This window comes from Mus caroli, chromosome 10, assembly GCF_900094665.2.
Source record: "Mus caroli chromosome 10, CAROLI_EIJ_v1.1, whole genome shotgun sequence".
Taxonomy (NCBI): Eukaryota; Metazoa; Chordata; class Mammalia; order Rodentia; family Muridae; genus Mus; species Mus caroli.
In genome coordinates, this window is record NC_034579.1 from 29,821,872 (window position 1) to 29,843,098 (window position 21,227).

Below are 21,227 nucleotides of genomic sequence, written 5' to 3' on the forward strand. Positions count from 1 at the left end.
AAGCACATAGTCTGTGCAGAGTAATGAACTCCTGCTCTTTCCAATGAGGTGACACTGACCTTTCCTTTTAGTCTGACCTCAACTGAACAATAGTCAGTTAACTCTTTGCATGCTGTCTCAGCACTTTCTCAAGTTGCCCTAGAGAATCCTTGCTGGCAGAAAGAGCATGAAGGGATGAGAAGATGAGGTCTTATTCAAGAATGTGGGTATAAAGACTGGTTTGAACTCTCCTGAGAATTCTCATTCTTCCCATAATTTACACAAATGTGTTTCCCTTTTTATCCTACTAATATTTTTATATGTCTTGGCACAAATAGCAAAAGATCAAGCAAGTTTTCAACATCCACAGTTCAGGCTGCTGCACAAATGGAGTCATGGGCTCACTCCCAGAATATGAATTCAACTGGGATTTATGGTCTCATGACAAATCTTGAAGTGTCAATAGAACTAACCAGGCTGCCCTTTTATCATTGCTTTCCCTACATTCTAGAAAGACTAAGGTAGAAACCCACTTCAGTAGCAAAGCACCTAAAACCATGTAAGTCACACGAAGAAAGAGGGACAAGTTGGCGCTTCAGTCAAAGACCTGACCTTGGCACATTGTTCCTCGATGCTTTGTTACCCCAACTGAACAGCTTCTTCCAGGTTCTTACACATCTACTGATCAGCTTCTAAACATTGCTTTTATGGAAAAGAAAAGTTCATCTACACAAGCTTTTGGCTCTCTGCATAGAAACCCTGAAAGTTATTGCTACCACCTGGCATCAAGATCAACTAAAATAATCTTCAAAAAGTATTAAATTCCAGAATGACAATTTTACTTTTGTTTTTGCTTTTTTGTTTAGTTGGTTTTGGTTCTTCTCAAGACAGGGTTTCTCTGTGTAGCCCTAGCTGCCCTGGAACTTGCTCTGTAGACCAGGTTGGCTTCAAACTCAGATATGCAGCCTCTGACTCCCAAGTGGTGAGATTAAAGTTGAGCGCCACCAACTCCCAGCATGATAGTTCTATTTTAAATAGTTTGAGTTTAATCATAAGTCTCGTTCCAAAATAAGACTGCATTTGTGGGTATGTGACAGACATTTTTGACTGAAGGTAGGTACTTGGAACAGTACAAGTGATATAAACCAGAGTCAAGTCAACCTTCTAAACTGTAGACTGGGTAGCTAGCAGGAAGCCTGGCTCACCTACCTGATCCCCCCAACCAACCATCTTAATGTACTATGAAGAGGGCATTCCATATGCGAATATCTAGATATATTTCTCTTCCAATAATAAACAGTCCCAAGAGAGTCTTTGAACTGGCTAAATGGCCAGAAAAACACTAACCCGGGTAAGACAAACCATCAGGCCAGGGACTCAGTCAGAAATATATGTTAGAACAGTTCTAGAACTGCTGTAATGAGACTGAGCTGTTGTAAAATCAGGTTGGGATCTACTGTTTCTGGCTCTAACCCACAAAAGGCCCAGGAATGTATACCTTAAAACCTTCAAATTCGGATTCAAATACTGCCACCACTGTAATAAAGTCTATTTTGCCGGGCGTGGTGGCTCACGCCTTTAATCCCAGCACTCGGGAGGCAGAGGCAGGCGGATTTGTGAGTTCCAGGACAGCCAGGGCTACACAGAGAAACCCTGTCTCAAAAAACCAAAAATAAATAAATAAATAAATAAATAAATAAATAAATAAAGTCTATTTTATTCCTCCATACATAATAGTTGAGCTTCTAATTTGGTTAAAACACAAAATTATTATGCCAGGCACTAGGAGTCCAGGTTGGTTACTGTTCTCATCACTCATTCTTCTCGTAAGACACTTGGAATCCAAAGTAACTACTGCCCCCAGCACAGAAATTCCGAGTCACGCCAATGCCTTATTTGTAAAACCATGCATCAACAGCAGCAGCCTACATCAGTGATACAGGTGGGGGCTCTCGGCAACACTAAGTCATAAAACATCTAAACTGTTCATCAATAAGAGGAAGTAAACACTTTATATTTGAAATTTTATGGGCAGTTTATTAAGTTCAATGATGAAAGCTATCAGAAGAATATTCTCCTGAAAAATATGTTTTTTCTTAGAAAAAAACAAAAGGAAGATCCAAACCCTCTAGCATAGCCACAGATGCTGTGGCGGTCACGCCTCTCTGGAGACTGGGACAGTCCATCAGTCTGAGGAGTCACTCCCTTGGGCAACAGGATTGTAGTCAGGATCATCTTCACCATCTTCTAGCTCCAAATCGTCCATTTCTTGGAACAATGACTCATCCACCTCCACATTGTTCCCAGCTGTGAAGAGTAAAACAGCCTCACCTTATAATCCAGAAAAAACACGTGTGTGTGTATGTGTGTGTGCGCGCGCGTGTGCGTTTGGGGAACTGGAAGTTGGGGGTAGTGATGACTCTCAGGCTACCATTGCAAATCGTTCTGAAGTTGATCAGCAGAGACTCTGACAATAGAAGAGCAACTCCAATCTTCAGTCATAGCCTAGAATCTTGCTATTTTAAAGCAGGCTCATAGAATACTTAATGTAAGTGTAGCAAGCTATAGTTGAAAAACGAGGACTCACTGGTGGACAATCACTGAGTCCAGCCCCACAGTTCAGCTTACCAAGAAGCAGCAGATATGCATATCATCAAAGCCGATCTGTAATTTCTTACTTAATTGACTGTCAGATGGGACTAGCCTAGTTCCCTTTACATACAACAGATGGAAAAGGCTCTAAATGTCTAAGCCCTATGAGAAGCACTGGCCAGGCTCTGCCTCAACAAACCTACTTTGCAGATGGCCTGAAGTAGCTATAGCAGGATACCACAGTACTACTCCATCTGTGCAAAGGTTATCTTCCTTCCCTCTTAAGAATCTAGGTTACTGGTATTCAATCCAATGAGAATATAGAGAGCCTATATAAACTATAGTCTATATAGTCAAGATATAGGGCTGGAGAGATGGCTCAGAGCCAGAAATACAATGACAATGCACTGAGTCCAGGCCACAAAGTAACTGAGTCAAGAGCAGTGAAGGCTTCTCAATCATCTTCAGGGAACATTTGAATCCACCAGAACACAAGGACCAGGACAAGCAATTCTAAAAGTATATAAAACGTACAAAATGATAAGATCTTGGTATTTCCAATTAGAAGACAAGAATCTTGAGAAAAATATCTGGAAGTAACACAGGTAAGGGCATACTGAAATGGAACGATGTAGTCTTTCCCCTATCAAAGAATTCTAAAATTTAAATATAAGGTTCACATTCTCAGAAGCAGAGAAGTTAACTATAGAAGATTCAAGGCTCCAAGAAACCAAGTGATTCATGGGCTAGAGAGATGGTAGAAGGGCTGGCTGCTCTTCTAGAGACTCAGATTCAATTCACAGCACCCACATGGTGGCTCATAGATCTATAACTCCAGTTTAACAAGGGAGGGCAGGAGGGGATACGTAAAGATAATGAAATTTCTAAGGCACAAGGTAATGAGATGACTGAGATTCCTCAGCAATGCAGAAGAGAATATCCTAGGGAATTTCTGATTTGTTTGGTTTTAGCTTGTCTGAGACAGTCTCACTCTATAACCCAGACAGGCCTACTACTCACAGAGTAGAACAGATTAGCCTCAAACTTAGGCAATTTTGTTCAGTCTCCAAGTGCATAGATTACACAAGTGATGAGCCAATATGCTCAGCTTTGAGTTTTGTTTTTAAGATCATAAAATTAAGAATCTTGACCTATTTGCTAGATAAGGTAATAATGTATTTGAGGGGGAAAAACATATTGAGGGCTAGCAGTGTAGCTCAATGGCAGAGCATTTTATGCGCATACACAAGGCCCCAGGTTCCATTCTTATCACCAAGAAGTAAAGAAGGGGGCAAGTGCCAGAAAAGGCCCCTGCAAAGGTAAGAATGATGTAGCAGTGGGCCATATCAGCAGTACCTAATCCAGGGCCTAGTGAACTCCAAAGGACAGGGTAGATATACGAGGGTAATGAGGACCTGAACAAAGTGCTACTTTGACCAAATGTGATGAGTATGGGGCCAATGTAAACACAAGCAGGCCATCAGCTACAGGAGATAGGAAGTGGCCCATGCAGCTCTTTGCTGTGTGCAAAGTGGGAAGGAAGGCCAGCACATAAGCATCTGTGAGTGGGCATGGTAAATGCAAAAAGTGCAGGAAACAGGGGTAGAGGCAAACCTAAGAACAAGAAACTCCAGCAACTACAAAGTAGGAGGAGGTCCAGGTGCTTAGTAGAGGATGCTAAAAGTTCCACATCTGAGGCTTCGATAAACCCAGAGTGAACAGATTCAGTTCTCCCACATCTGTGATACAGACTTTTGAGGAAAATGGTCATCTGAGCCATGCTGTCCCAGTTTCTAGCTGAGAAAGGCTTATATACTATAACTGCCACCCTTGAGGTACTTAAGTCACTTGAAAACTTTAAAACATGCATTGCTATACAATTTAACATTTAGGTTGAGTGTATAAATTGATCAACTGTAAAACCTTCAAAATCTTGTTTTTAACAGTCAGCATGTAGAAGAATGCAAATTGGTCCATTCTTATCTCTCTGTACAAAGCTCAAGTCCAAGTAGATCAAGGACCTCCACATAAAACCAGATACACTGAAACTAATAGAAGAGAAAGTGGGGAAAAGCCTCAAACACATGGGCACAGGGGAAATTTTCCTGAACAGAACACCAATGGCTCAGGCTCTAAAGTCAAGAATTGACAAATGGTACCTCATAAAATTGCAAAGCTTCTACAAGGCAAAGGACACTGTCAACAGGACAAAACAGCAACCAAACAGATAGGGAAAAGATCTATCTTAACAACCCTACATCCAACAAGGGGTTAATATCCAATATACACAAAGAACTCTAGAAGTTAAGACTCCAGAGAACCCAAATAACCCTATTAAAAATGGGGAACAGAGCTAAGTAGAGAATTCTCAACCTGAGGAATACTGAATGGCTGAGAAGCACCTAAAAAAATGTTCAACATCCTTAATAATCAGGGAAATGCAAATCAAAACAACCCTGAGATTCCACCTCACACCAGTCAGAATGGCTAAGATCAAAAATTCAGGTGACAGCAGATGCTGGCGAGGATGTGGAGAAAGAGGAACACTCCTCCATTGCTGGTGGGATTGCAAGCTGGTACAACCACTCTGAAAAATCAGTTTGGAGGTTCTTCAGAAAATTGGATATAGTTCTACCGGATGATCTAGCAATACCACTCCTGGGCATATACCCATAAGATGCTCCAACATGTAATAAGGACACATGTAAGAAAGACACCTGCTCCACTATCAAAGCTGGTCCTGTCAAAGCTTGAAGCCCCAGTGTAGAGAAATGCTAGGGTAGTGAGGTGGGAGTGGGTGGGTGGGTGGGGGAGTACCCTCATAGAAGCAGGGTAAGGGGGGTGGGGGGTAGAATAAGGGATTTAAGAGGGGAAACCAGGAAAGGGGATTACATCTGAAATGTAATTAAAAATAAATAAGTAAATAGCAGTGTACTAAAATAAAAAAATAAAAAACAAAACAATAAAAAAACAGTACTCCGCATTTCACAGATAGTACATCCACGAGGAAGTTTAACAGTATCTTACCATCCTCCAGGAACTGGATATCAGATGTGTCAAGATTATGATCTGTTTCAAATAACTGTTTCCCTAAAAGAAATAAATATATTTAATTCAAATGGCATAGCATTGTTTCATCCCGTATAATCACTTAATAGGAAGACCCAAGAAGACAAATCTGAACACCTGTGTTTCTGGGAATTTCAATAAATTTATGAATTGTGCAATAGCATAGAATGCAAGACATGTATTCAGACTCAGAAAACATGAAAAGCCTAGGTCCCTTAGGTCTGAAAAATTATGGGTTTGATTCTATCACTCTGAAGGCTTTGGTGCTCAATATTCTTGTCAAAGGATCTAGACTGTAAGTCCAGACTCATCAAATACAAAACAAAGCTATAGCATACACAGCAGCTATGAACTGTGTGTGAAGAGTGTATGTATGATTGCTGTGGAAATCTATCCCAGTCATCTCTGCTGTTGGGAGATGGTGTGGGCTACGGGGTGGGAGGACTGACCAGGCTAGGCAGGGGGGGCACCATACACACCACTTAGTTTATTTTTCCCTGCTTGCTCCTCTTCTTTCATTCGTTTCTTTTTAATTTCCAGGAGTTCTGCATCAAATTTGGCCTTCCAACTCAAGAAATTCTCAATCGTAACAGGGGTGCCATGGAACAGTTTCTTAGAAAATGAAAGACACAGGTGTCAGGTCACTGAGGCAGTAATTTAACAAATAAAGCCAAATGAGTGTCTTCTAGATACCCACAGCCACACAGTGAAGCACGGACAGATACTACTAATGTCTGCCTGGGCTAGCTCTCTATTTAATGTCAGCATCTTACTCTGGAAAAGTCAAATTTTAAAAATATTCTTCTTGCAAAACTTAAAAAAATAAAGATAATGTGCAATGTACTTATTGTCCTTGCCGTAGCTATTGATTATTAGCAAAGTGCTTGGTTTTAGTATGTTTTCAATACACATCAATTTGCAACACTAACACCACTTTTTTACTTCAGAGTTTGGAGTTGGCCCTGTCTATAGCACTGTGACAGGACTTGGTAGTTCTCAGACACTCTGGTGGGAAGCACTTACATTTATTGGTTTTACACAAATGTGCTTTATCAATCTGTCATCTGTTACTCACAATATATCCTCAGCCAAAGTTTCACTCCTAGGAAAATTTACCTTTTAGTCTCACTATTGTGATTTCCAAAAGCAAATTACTAACACTGTCAGGATAAAAAAAAAAAATCAAAGCTAAATAGCAACTAGCCTACAGAGATGTGAAGAATAGGAAACCAAGGTTTTCACGTATACCTTCTCTGCTTCTTCTGCTTCCTTTTCTTTCTGTTTCTTTTCTTCCTCTCTTCTTGTTTTGATCTGATCAACTATTTCATTTAACTTTTCTTGAACAGCTGTCACGAGGGTGAAGATCATCACCATGCCGAGATTTTCCTCAGCCTGTGGAAAGCAGACAGAGGTGGATAGAAACACACTTCTCAGGAAACTATAAACTGCCTAAAGAGACAAAGTTATTATAACAACTAAATCCCACGTTTATACCCTGATTCCTCATTCAGTTATCCCATACAGTTGGATAAGTGGACATTTAAATTTGAGTATAGAGGCAGAAGCAGTAGTAGGAAATCCCAGCATCTGTGAGAGAGAGGCAAAAGACTCAGAAACTTTTGACTACATAGTGAGTTCAAGGCCACCCTGGGCTACATGTGCCCTTGTTGTTAATAACTAGGACACAGACCTAGGAAACAGACAATATAGACTTCAAGCAAAAACTAGTGAGGAAGATAAAGAAGGGTCACTTTTTAATAATTAAGAGAACTTCCAGAGGACATACACATAACATCAGAGACGAATCCCAGCACAACAGAGTGGATCACTTCAATACCCCAAAGTATATCCAACCATGGAGAGAATCATAACAGCCCAAAGTGTGAGAATAAATAACTGTTGTCTTCTCATCCCTAAATGGGACATATCTATCAGCCCATTCTGTCCCCAAGTTCAGAGAGTATCATTGAAGACTACAAGATCCAGACAATAGGGAGGTGTTCTATGTCTTCTAGACATGATATAGCCATTATATTTGTGATCTCATGAGAGCTGTAGAGGCCTACACAAAACCTGCACTAGACCAAACTTTCCAAAATTCCAGAATTGATGGGAGAGAGCACGTGGCTCCACCCTTAGCTGAGGAGCTCTGAGCAGTTAATACCTTCTATAAGAGTAAGTCATTTTTCTTTGGGGTATGGCCAACAGTGGCTTACCTGTGATCCAGTAAATGGCCGCTAGCCAACTGCATATTGGTAGCACTAATTGGTCTTAGTGAGATATTTATAGCAAGAGCTGGAGATAGAGCTGAGTGGGGTTAAAAAAACAAACTGCTCTTTCAGAACTCTAAAGTACAGCTCCCAGCTCCTTTATCCGACAGTCACAACTAACTGTAACCATAGCTCCAATAGGATCTGATACCTCGGAGGAAACCTGCACTCATGAGCATACCGACCTAGAGACATACACACATATATGCATAATTTAAAATAATGTAAATCCTTTTCTGTTTGTTTGTTTTTAAGACAGAGATTCTCTGTGTACTTCTGGATGTCCTGGAACTTGCTCTGCAGACCAGAATAGCCTCAAACTCAGAGATCCTCTGCCTCCTGAGATCTGGTATTAAAGCTATGTGCCACCGTGCCCAGGAAAATAAATCTTTAAGACAATTAAAAAAAGAAATAACAGGGGGAGGCTATGCTGAGGGGGAATCGTGGGAGGAACATTATATACATGTATGAAATTCTCAAACAATAAAAATCTTGTCTTTTTTTAAAAAGATGCTTTGTGGTTATGTATCATGAATTCTGATTGGTCAATATACTATTTATATGTATTTAAAAACATCTTCTGCCGGTCCACCATCTGCACCCTGGAGCTGAGGCTGTTCCACAGCCCACTGTACGTGGGTCCCGCTAGGAGAGAGCTGGTCTTCTCTGGTCATACTCCTGGACTAAGAGGTGAGATTTTCACTTGCTCTCCAACAACTGTTGGAGCTGGGCCAGCCAGGAGCAAATGGAACACAGGAACAGTGGTCCAGTTGGGACAGGATCCTTCCTGTCACCACCTGAACCCAGAGCTTGAGCTGTTCCAAAGGCCTCTGTACACAAGTTCCTCCAGGAGAGAGCTGTAAGCTGACACAGGCTTACAGACCAACAGGAGGGACAAGCTCCAGCCAGAGACCATCGAACGCCAAAGATAACCAGATGGAGAACGGCAAACACAAGGGTCTTACCAACAGAAGTCAAGGATACTTGGCATCATCAGAACCCAGTTTCCCACCTCAGCAAGTTCTGGATATCCCAACACATCGGGAAAACAAGATGTCTATTTAAAATCACAACTCATGATGCTGATAGACGATATTAAAAAGGAAATAAATAATTCCCTTAAAAAAATATAGGAGAACACAGGTAAAGAGGTAGAAGCCCTTAAAGAGGAAACACAATAATCCCTTAAAGAATTACGGGAAAACACAACCAAACAGATGAAGGAAAGGAACATTCATAAAAGAAACTTTACGAAAGCTCAAAGCACGCATTGCACCTCAAACAATCATAGTAGGAGACTTCAACACCCCTCTCTCAGCAATGGACAGATCTTGGAAACAGAAAATAAACAGAGACACTAACAGAAGTTATGAACCAAATGGATTTAACTGATATCTATAGAACATTTTATCCTAAAACAAAAGAATATACCTTTTTCTCAGCACCTCATGGTACTTTCTCCAAAACTGACCATATAATTGGTCACAAAACAGGCCTCAAAAGATACTACAAGACTGAAAAAACCCCATGCATCCTATCAGATCACCTCAGACTATGGATGGTCTTCAATAAGAACATATAACAATAGAAAGCCCACATACACATGGAAGCATGGGTTTAGTACAGAGTTCTATCAAACCTTCAAAGAAGACCTAATTCCAATACTGCTCAAACTATTCCACAAAATAGAAACAGAAGGTACTCTACCCAATTTGTTCTATGAAGCCCCAATTATTTTGATACCTAAACCACACAAAGACCCAACAAAGAAAGAGCACTTCAGACCAATTTCCCTTAAGAATATTATTCCAAAAATACTCAGTAAAATCTTCCCAAACCAAATAAAAGAACACATTAAAACAATCATCCATCAGATCATGTAGGCTTCATCCCAGGGATGTAGGGATGGTTCAATATATGGAAATCCATCTATGTAATCTACTACATTAAAAAACTCAAAGAAAACAACCACATGATCATTTCATTAGATGCTGAGAAAATCCAACAACCCTTTATGATAAAAGTCTTAGAAAGATCAGGAATTCAAGGCACATACCTAAACATAGTAAAAGCAATATACAGCAAACCAGTAGCCAACATCAAACTAAATGGAGAGAAACTTGAAGCAATCTCACTAAAATGAGGGACTAGACAAGGCTACCCACTCTCTCCCTACCTATTCAATATAGTACTTGAAGTCCTAACCAGAACAATTAGACAACAAAAAGAGGTCAAAGGGATACAAATTGGAAAGGAAGAAATCAAAATATTACTATTTGCAGATGATATAATAGTATACTTAAGTGACCCCAAAAATTCCAGAGAACACCTAAACCTTATAAACAACTTCAGCAAAGTAGCTGGATATAAAATTAACTCAAAAAATCAGAGGCCTGCCTCTACTCAAAAGATAAACAGTCTGAGAAAGAAATTAAGGAAACAACACCCTTCACAATAGTCACAAATAATATAAAATACCTTGCTGTGATTCTAACTAAAGAAGTGAAAGATCTATATGACAATAACGTCAAGTCTCTTAAGAAAGAAAGTGAAGAAGATCTCAGAAGATGGAAAGAACTCTCATGCTCATGGATAGGCAGTATTAATGTCGTAAAAATGGCCATCTTGCCAAAAGCAATCTACAGAATCAATGGAATCACCAGCAAAATTCCAACTCAATTTTTCATAGAGTTAGAAAGAACAATTTTATCTGGAATAACAAACCTTGGATATCAAAAACAATTCTCCACAATAAAAGAACTTCTGTTAGAATCACCATGCCTGACCTCAAGCTGTACTACAGAGCAATTGTGATAAAAACTGTATGGTACAGTGACAGGCAGGAAGATCAATGGAATAGAATTGAAGACCCAGAAATGAACCCACACACCTATGGTCACTTGATCTTTGACAAAGGAGCTAAAACCATCCAGTGGAAAAAGAACAGCATTTTCAACAAATGGTGCTGGTTCAATGGGCAGTTAGCATGTAGAAGAATGCAGATTGGTCCATTATCCTCCCTGTACAAAGCTCAAGTCCAAGTGGATCAAGGATCTCCACATAAAACCAGAGACACTGAAAGTAATAGAAAAAAAAGTGGGTAAGAGCCTCGAGCACATGGGCACAGGGGAAAATTTCCTGAACAGAACACCAATGGCTCAGGCTCTAAGATCAAGAATTGACAATGGGACCTCATAAAATTACAAAGCTTCTGTAAGGCAAAGGACACTGTCAATAGGACAAAAAGGCAACCAACAGATTGGGATACGATCTATCTTTACCAACCCTATACAATATACACAAAGAACTCAGGAAGTTAGACAGCAGCGAAACAAATAACCCTACTAAAAGATGGGGTACAGAGCTAAACAAAGAATTCCCAACTGAAGAGACCTGGATGGCTGAGAGGCATCTAAAGAAATGTTCAGCATCTTTTTTTTTTCTAACCTTTTGTTTGTCTGTCTGTCTGTTTGTTTTCGAGACAGGGTTTCTCTGTGCAGCCCTGGCTGTCCTGGAACTCAATCTGTAGACCAGGCTGGCCTCAAACTCAGAAATCCGCCTGACTCTGCCTCCCAAGTGCTGGGACTAAAGACGTGCCACCACTCCCGGCTACGTTCAGCATCCTTAGTCAACAGGGAAATGCAAATCAAAACAGCCCTGAGATTCCACCTCACACCAGTCAGAATGGATAAGATCAAAAACTCAGGCGACAGTAGATGCTGGTGAGGATGTGGAGAAAGAGGAACACTCCTCCATTGCTGGTGGAATTGCAAGCTAGTACAAACACTCTAGAAATCAGTTTGGTGGTTCCTCAGAAAATTGGACATAGTACTGCCTGAGGTCCCAGCAATACCACTCCTGGACATATACCCATAAGATGCTCCATCATGTAATAAGGACACCTGCTCCACTATGCTCATAGAAGCCTAATTTGTAATAGCCAGAAGCTGGAAAGAACCCAGATGTCCCTCAACAGAGGAATGGATACAGAAAATGTGATACATTTACACAATTACTCAGCAATTAAAAACAGTGATTTCATGAAATTCTTACGCAAATGGATGGAACTAGAAAACGTCATCCTGAGTGAGGTAACCCAATCACAGAAGAACACACATGGTATGCACTCACTCGTAAGTGGATACAAGCTCAGAATCTCAGAATACCCAAATACAATTCACAGACCACATGAAGCTCAAGAAGAAGGAAGACCTAAGTGTGGATACTTCAGTCCTTAGAAGTATATACCCATGGAAGGAGTTACAGAGACAAAGTTCAGAGCAGAGACTGAAGAGAATGCCCCACCCAGGGATCCATCACATATACAATCACCAAACCCAGACACTATTGTGGATGCCAACAAATGCTTGCTGACAGGAGCCTGATAGAGCTGTCTCCTGAGGCTCTCCTCTGACAAATACAGAGGTGGATGCTCTTAGCCAACCATTGGACTGAGCACAGGGTCCCCAATGGAGGAACTAGAGAAAGGACCAAAGGAGCTGAAGGGGTTTCCAACCCCATAGGAGGAACAATATGAACCCCCAGAAGTCCCTGGGACTAAACTACCAACCAAAGAGTGCACATGGAGGGACTGATGGCTCTAGCTGCATATGTAGCAGAAGATGGCCTTGTCAGTCATCAATGGGAGGAGAGGTCGTTGGTCCTGTGAAGACTCTATGCCCCAGAGTAGGGAAATGCCAGGACCAGGAAGTAGGAGTGGGTGGGTTGGTGAGCATGGGCAGGGGGAGGGGATAGGAGGCTTTTGGAGGGGAAACCAAGAAAGGGTATAATATTTGAAATGTAAATAAAGAAAATATCTAATAAACAATAAAAATAAAAAACCTTTTCCAGCCATAATTTAATAAAGGGAAATAAAATATGCTACTATAAAGAAAAATGATTTCCTTACCTGCAATGCCAGTAATTTTAAAATGTCTGAGACATCATTGTCTTCTAGATTTTCCTGGGAGAATATTTCATAAAGTGGAGTCTCATCAGGGTACTTTTCACTGTATGTAAACTTGAGAGTAGTCTGGACAGCTAAGACACAAGATAAAATTTAATGTGAATATATTAATAGTATAAAAATCAGTGTTTCTATTGAGTCAGTAGTTTGAAATATCAGTGAAAAGAAACACAAAATAATTACTAATATAAGGAACAACCTCAACAAGATGAGTTGAAGAAATCAAGAGAATGGCAGAAATTCTTTCTTGCCCATGAAACACACTTGCCTCATAAGTGTATTTCAGAGGACAGACAAAAAACATTTTTTTAAACATCATGACTAAATAAACAAAAACCTACCTCAAAGCAGTATTAACAAAATTACTGCCATAGTCTCACATACAGGCTTTACTAGCAGAAGTTCCTGACTGCCGAGGATTTAGCTAGAGCCTGGAATTAATATTCAAATATACACAATGCCAGGAGGATGTTGCTAACATTGGCATCTTTTTGCACTGGCAGTTTTCTGAGGTTAAATGCTGGGACTATAAGCTTGTATTACCACACCTGCTGAAAAGCATAAGCTTTAAAAAAAGACCTTACTGCTTCTACTATAAGCAACACCAGGTATTCATTATAGAAACATATTGCTAGCCACAGTGCTATCTGTGCATGTAATTGAATCACTTTACTACATGTAAACTTACCAAATCAGAGCACTATATCATGTCTATAATTATTTACCAATTCAAAGTAAGAATGAAAGGCAGGAAATATAATCCATGGATAAAACACTTGCCACATAAAAGCTGCATAAAATATAGCACACATGGAATTCTAGTGACAAGACAGGAGGCAGACACAGGGAAATGTTTGTAGACCATGCAAAGCAAAGACCAACACCTAAGATTGTCCTCTGATCTCTACACATGTCTAGATACAGTCACACAAACACCAGGGGCTGTAGAGATGACTCAGCAGTTAAGAGCACCAGCTGCTCTTCCAGAGGACCTAGGTTAATCTCCTAGCACCCACATGGTGGTTTAAACTGTAGTGGCTATTCCTGGTTGTCAACTTGACTATATCTGGAATGCACTACAATTCAGAATTGGAAGGCTCACCAGTGATCCTAATCTGGAGGCTGGGAGATACAGTTTCTGACCTGGATCTTGGGACTGGAGATCTTGAGGCATAGTGGGTATGGATTCCAGAAGACAGGGAAGTCAAGGTCATCTGGGATTAAAGGCATGGTGACACACACCTTCAATCTGGGCTACACCTTCTGCTGGAGGCCTACATAATGACATTGGAAGAAGGAAGATTCTCTCTGTCTCTCTGTCTCTCCTTTGACTGCTTGCCTTGTGGGACTGAGTAACTCCTAGATCCTTGGACTTCTATTCACAGGTGCTGCTGACCATTGTTGGGAGTTGGACTACAGACTGTAAGTCACCAACAAATTCCCTTACTATATAGAGACTACCCATAAGTTCTGTGACTCTAGAGAACCCTGACTAATACAACCATCCATAACTCTAGATCTAAACCCTCTTCTAGCTTCTGCAGCAAGCAGGCATGTACACTTACATACAAGCCCAGAAACACTCATGTACATAAAATAACATTAAACTTTTAAAAAGTGAAAACAAAAAAAGGAAGATAGAAGAAACAAAATATATAGGCATATCTATAATCTAAAACCTAACAAGTACATCATTCCAATTCCCTTTCCTAAGTATGTCACCATTTCCTGGTTAGGACAGAACTATGCTTATTATAACATTCCAAGTATCATTTACTTGTGTTGAAATATTTTCCTTACAATAATATTCCATGAGTAGAAACACACAAAGGGACAGCTCTTGTGTAGTAATCTAAACCCACAACAGCCTATTTTTCTATTCATCAACACTGAAAATTTATTGGATGAGATGAAATATTTTCATTTTTAACTTGCCTGAAGTACTAGTGAGACAAGTTTTTACACATTCATTTATAATGCCACGTCTGACACTAAGCATCAACTCTCTTCACCTATTCTTCCACTAATCAGTTCATCAAAATGAAGAATAGAGACAAAACCAGCAGAATCTAGGCATTGTTTCAAACAGTGAAAAACATTTCTCAAATTAAAAATGAACTGTACACAGCTGTTTTTATAGAGTACTATTAGCTACCAATAAAGGTACTGTGCAGAATATGAGAATCATCTCTGGAAAGTTTAACAAGAAGGTTAAATTCTGTCACAAAGAGCAGTGCTTTCTGCACACATACTGGTTTCACATAGCCAAAAAGAGCTCAGGGGGCTTTGAGCAGTATTCATTTGGAGCTTTAATGGAAAATTTATAGATACTTATCTATAAAAATACAGAAAGAGTAACTGTGTCTAACATCCTTTTCTTTGAGATTTTAAAATATCTCAACATGGCACTCACTTTCCATTATTAAGAAACTAACAGTTTTCAAGTGAAACCTCTAAAATTGATTCCTCCTGACAGAACTTGTGTTGCCACCTGAGAAAACCATACTTGAGACTGTCAGCTTATATATAACTTTTTAAATTACTATATTAGCTGACTTAGACCAAAAATAGATAACCTTCACACCATTACTAAATTTAATTTATTTAACTTACTAGTTTTAAAGCTGTTTTACTTTGAGGGATGGGATAGATAGGTATACATTCAGTCTGTTTATAATAGAAAATGGTCAGTAAATAATTTACACTTCCAAAAAAATAGCAGAAATCAAAACGTAATAAGCACTTGACAAACTCTTTGGACAAAAGTCTCTACGTCCATTCATCTGCTGCACTGTTAACCTACCTGCTTTTTTATAAATACCACACACACTGACTGCACCTGCCTACAGAACCTGGACTGCCGCTGTCCCTAAGAGTCACACTCACACAGAAAACACAGACTACAAACACAACAGTCACGCACAATGACAGCACCTCCACACTTGCAGTGCCCTGCACAATGACTGCAGAAGGAGCCTAGGAAAACCATAGCTATTCCATCTTACTTTCATCATTTTCTCCAGCCTCCGATGTCACAGTAATGGTGAAGCTTGGTGGGCTTTCTGATAACACTGCAAGAAAATACACATAGCGGTTACTGAGGGGCTCCTAAGGCAGACTTCTCTCATGATTTATTGCTGCTCAGCACTAGGAAATTCATACCTCACCTATATTTTCATTTCAAACAACCCAGACTAACAGAACACTGAAATGATAAACCCACTATTTCAATCAAGAGTAATCTCAATCTGCAATGATATACCTTTAGTAAATAGCTCTCTAACTAATTAAATATTAAGTCATTTATATTTTATTCCAAAATCTAAATGTATATGGACTTCCCTTCCAAAAGACTCCTGAACAGAATGGTAAACAAAAACTTTGGGGTTTTTCTTCACCAGCCTCTACCCACTGCTATTCATGTTATGATGGGTTATTTTCTACAGGTTTAAGTGACTTGAAATCTAATCTTTCCAAGAGACTGAGCCACCTTTCACACAATTATAAAGAAATTGGATATGACTCCGAACATGGAATTATTGAACACTCACTAAGCAAGACCTGTATGTAACATTTACATAAATAAGGAAGCCTCCAATACCATTTTAGAGCATGTCTAATAACATCTGTTGATCATCTACTCCCACACAAGAATATAGAAAATGCTGTGAGAAACCCCACACCAGGGCCCTGTTGGTTCTGCAAAGTCAGCAAATACTGACTTGATGGACTAAACTAATGGATGAAGATGAAAAAAAGTAACAAAGAAGATTAATATTCAAAACCAAGTGAGAAACAAACCAGGAAGCTCCTAGCTGGAGGGGTGACTACAGGGCCTACGCTTTTGGTTTTTTTGTAAATTTGATATTTTCTTCATTTACATTTCAAATGGTATCCCCAAAGCTCCCTATCCGTCCCCCCACCCCTCCCTACTCCGCCCAGCTCTGCTCCCCAACCCACCCACTCCCGCTTCCTGGCCCTGGAATTCCCCTGTACTGGGGCATATGATTTTCGCAAGACCAAGGGCCTCTCCTCCCATTGATGGCCGACTAGGCCATCCTCTGCTACATATGCAACTAGAGACACAGCTCTGGGGTACTAGTTAGTTCATATCATTGTTCCTCCTATAGGGTTGCAGACCCCTTTAGCTCCTTGGGCACTTTCTCTAGATCCTTCATTAGGGGCCCTATGTTCCATTCAATAGATGACTGTGAGCATCCACTTCTGTATTTGCCAGGTATTGGCATAGACTCACAAGAGAGGGTTATGTCAGGGTCCTGTCAGCAAAATCTTTCTCAAGGCCTAAGCTTTATGCCAGGCCTGGGAAGTACTGGCCTCTCAAGGTTGGCAGCAGTTGTGTGAACTCTGGAAGAACTCAGATGACTCAAGTCACCAGGGAGACTGCATGGCTTTAAAGTGCCCAGGACACCTCAGACATGTGTTATCATCAATAATGTTTTTAAAACACAGGCCTTCATTGTGACTCAGGTTTAAAATGTCATGATGAACATCTACACTGACTCAAAAGAAGTTTGCCCAACCGATGAAGCACTCTCCCTGGACTCAAACTGTGCATCACTGTCTCAGATAGCATACCCATGCTGAAAAGGTACTAAAATCTTGTTATATGCTCCCAGGTAAGTTGTTCTTACTGATTCTAGGTGTTTATTACATAAGTTTCATTCCTCTTCCTTAGCATTAACATATCATGAAATGTAAATACCATGACCACAGAAATCAAAGCTTTAACCCAACAACATCCAAAACAAAAAGGACTCCAGGAGGCTTTTAATTAGTCTAAAAACACAGCCACGCTGAGCACTACATTGTACTTGTTCTGGACTATGCAGTTAAATAAAAATCCTTTAAATTCAATACCAAAACCATAGTTTTATACTCTTAACTACAGTCAGCTAAATTTAAGAGGTTAAACATAAGTAATTTACCTTATATACCACTAATAAAGATGCCAAGATATAAGGTTTTCATTTCATTGAAATATATGATGTGCATCTTAGAAACAGTTAAACCATCATCACCTTGCTGCCACAGATGCAGGCACTGAACCCTGGAGCTATCACATAAACTGCCTACAGTTCTTCAGCTCTAGGGCTGTATAAGCCACACAGGACTTCATTTAAAAAGAAAAATATTCCCTTCTGACAAATTTCAGGGACATTATTTGAATGAGGTTAAAAGCCATGAATTACCAAGTAGGCAGGAAGAAAGGGGACGTGTGTTAGGAGACCCTGGTGGCAGAGCACAGTGGTTGGGAAGCTAAGAAACATTTAGAGAATTAAAGTTTTCTGTTGGATGGGCATATATGAGTGAGTGAACTAGTGAGAGTCAGTATGTTTGACAGTGTAGTTCTAGACAGTAACATTTCCAGCAGCTAGAACTTCATCTCTGCACAAGACAGTAAATCTAGCAACAGTGCACAGAATGGGAGGCGGATGAAACTAGGCAACCTCTACAATCAATCAGGTGAGGATAATGAGGTTCTGAACTAGGATGGGAACCACGGGAATAACAGGAAATTAAGATGGTAATGACGGGTTGGGTTTGCAGCTGTGAATATGGTGCCACTAAGCCAAATATGAGTACAGAAGAAATCAGGCATGATGTACTTTATACAGAGAAACCTGCAGAGGTGAGGAGTAGACAACCAGAAATGAGGACACAGAAGAACCAAACAAGGCCTGAATCCAATTTGGATCTTTTGGTAATAGCTAAACCTATCCCATTAAGGAAACCACTCGATTCAGATTAATGAGATCATTAGAAAGAAAAAAGACAAAGGACAACAGCAGCTTTGTAAGGAGAAAAAGTGAGAGGGAAAAAATTGCCAGATTGAAAGTAGCAGCCACAAAAGATAGTAACAAATAAAATTCAAGTGTTATACAATCAAAGGACCAATATTGGGGTGAGGGTAACCCCACTACCCTGCCCACCCTACCCCCATCTCTGCTCCATTTTCTAGCAGAGGTTTTATCACATCTTTACATGCTTCTAGTAACACTTAAACACCAGTGTGGTGGCATTTAGGAGATGGAAGGACAGTCAAGAATTCAAGGATGTTCTCAGCCTACACAGGGCACTGGAAGCTAGCTATGCGAAAACCATCAAAGGGGTGGGATTGTGGAGTAAGCCAAACATCAAAAACTAAAAGAAGTTCTCTATTTGTCCTCCATCAGTTAAGATCACTTATAGGAAGTGGTAAGACTGTATGGTCCAAACACTAGAAAACCTAGTCCTTCTGAGAGCACTGGGTTTGATACATACAACAGTGTCTATGAGCACTGTACACAGTTTGTGCATGGAGGACCTACTGACTAATTAGATCGTATTAACCCCTGAGGAGGCCCTCAGTCATCTGGTTCCTGCTCACTTGTTAATTCTTTCAGTTCCTCGATCCCACCTCTTAGTTGACGATCTAGTAATGTCACCGCTTGCACTCAGAGAGGCCTGACATGTGCCATGTCCCTCTGAAAGACTGTTCCCTAGTTCCACTTAACTCATCACCTCTCAGTTTTCCAAAACAACTGGGCTATCCTGTTCCCTTGAATGTATACTGCCTACTTCCCTAATAGACTGAATCCTTTACTGTGTAGCTAATCAATACTTGGTAAATAAATATGCCTAAAGGACACAGAGAGCTTACAGCAAGAAGACTAAATGGTCTAATCTTGGACAACAGAAAAGGTGGAGCAAATAAAGCAGAACTACCAATCAATGAGAAACCAGCAACAACATAGGACCTCAAAGTCAGGAACAGGAATCACCCTGGCCTTTCCAAGGTGTGCTGACATCCACATGCAGCAGAAAATCAAAGCTAGGATCTAATGAAGACAAAGAACAATTAGGCCCAATTAACAGAAGGACCTACAACAACTAAAACAGTATTATTTCTAGTAAGGAATGTCTTATGCATACTGAACTGCTATAAAGTATTTACATTTGCATTACTTCCCATCAAACACTTGAAGAAATCCAGGCTTGCAAAGGAAACCACACCAACCTGCCACTATGAAGAGGAGGAAATAAAGGAAAATGTGTACAGCTAAGAAAAAGAAATTCTAGAAAACTCTACACATGGGATACGTCCTTACAAACAAGATGAAAACAGAAATACCTTCTAACAATTACCAGGAAATCTTTAAAACCCTGCTAGCTCCCCGCCTCTTCCTTCAATCATTTATCTATCCCAGGTGCTGCTTCTGCTGCTCCTTCACCAAGATAACCAAACTAGGTGCTGCCAAGAGACTTTCATATACAATAAAAACCAACCTTTACTTTACTTTTAAAACCGAGTGTTATCTGGGTAGTGACGCATGCTTTTAATCCCGGCACTTGGGGGCCAGAGACAGGAGGATCTTTAGAAGTTTGAGGCCAGCCTGGTCTACACACTGAGTTCCAAGACAGCCAGGATTACATAGAGAAACCCTGTCTCAGAAAACCAAAGAGGGGGTGGGGAGGTAATTATACTTGCAAAAATTACTAAACCCTAAATTTTGTTTTGTTCTTTAAGATGAAGTTTCATCTATAATCCACATTGGCCTAGAATTTTCCAGTCTCCTGATTCGTGCTTCCAAGTACTGGAAGATAGACATGTACCAGCACACATAGTGGATTCCCAGTTCTGATGATAATCTCACCACTGCTTGTTCTAATGCACTGCTATGGACTAGGATAAACCACAGGTGCAGCCTTCCACCACTGTGAAAAGATCACAAGTATTTCTCGAGAACATCTGCTTTCACAATATGATCTCTCCTCTTCCTCTATATCATCGTGTCTGTGGAGTGCCAATGACTACTCCTCAGGGGACAGATGAAGCACATACAGGATGTCATTTGGTAAAGCAGACAAAATTAAGGGGACTTAGTTTTGACTTACTAAAGTTCAACCACTGACTTCCAAAAAACTTCCATCTAACAGCAATTCTAATAGAGATATTTTTTTATTGCAAAAATGTGTATGGATGCAGAAAGGAATTAAGCACAGGCTCAGCAGGTTGCTATGGAATAGGTGAGTGCATCAAATTAATCCTAAATCGTCATTTGTTACCCTGGTTCACTCAGGCTCCTTATGCACTTGTACATCTGACAAGAATTCCATATACTACTACTACAGGGACCTAGCAAAATTCAATACAATACTGCTTTAAGACACAAAAATGTGCCACTGTAAGACACACATGCATGGAACTTAGTGAAGGATAACCTAATATTTAAGACAAGTTAAAAATATTGTATGCCAGCCGGGTGTGGTGGCGCACGCCTTTAATCCCAGCACTCGGGAGGCAGAGGCAGGCGGATTTCTGAGTTCGAGGCCAGCCTGGTCTACAAAGT

At 40.2% G+C, this 21,227-nt stretch overlaps 1 protein-coding gene across 1 annotated transcript in view; it reads right to left on the reverse strand.

Moving 5' to 3' along the window:
* Nucleotides 1–1,993: 1,993 nt before the first annotated feature.
* Rwdd1 (RWD domain containing 1) overlaps nucleotides 1,994–21,227 on the reverse strand; it is a 20,791-nt gene continuing 1,557 nt past the window's right edge. The window contains exons 2-7 of the mRNA XM_021174496.2: nucleotides 15,882–15,947; nucleotides 12,820–12,950; nucleotides 6,889–7,032; nucleotides 6,120–6,252; nucleotides 5,599–5,661; nucleotides 1,994–2,286 (exon numbers count right to left, since the gene is read on the reverse strand). Of these exons, the coding sequence (XP_021030155.1) occupies nucleotides 2,165–2,286; nucleotides 5,599–5,661; nucleotides 6,120–6,252; nucleotides 6,889–7,032; nucleotides 12,820–12,950; nucleotides 15,882–15,947 (659 nt within the window). The 3' untranslated portion in view covers nucleotides 1,994–2,164. The remainder of the gene's footprint in view (nucleotides 2,287–5,598; nucleotides 5,662–6,119; nucleotides 6,253–6,888; nucleotides 7,033–12,819; nucleotides 12,951–15,881; nucleotides 15,948–21,227) is intronic.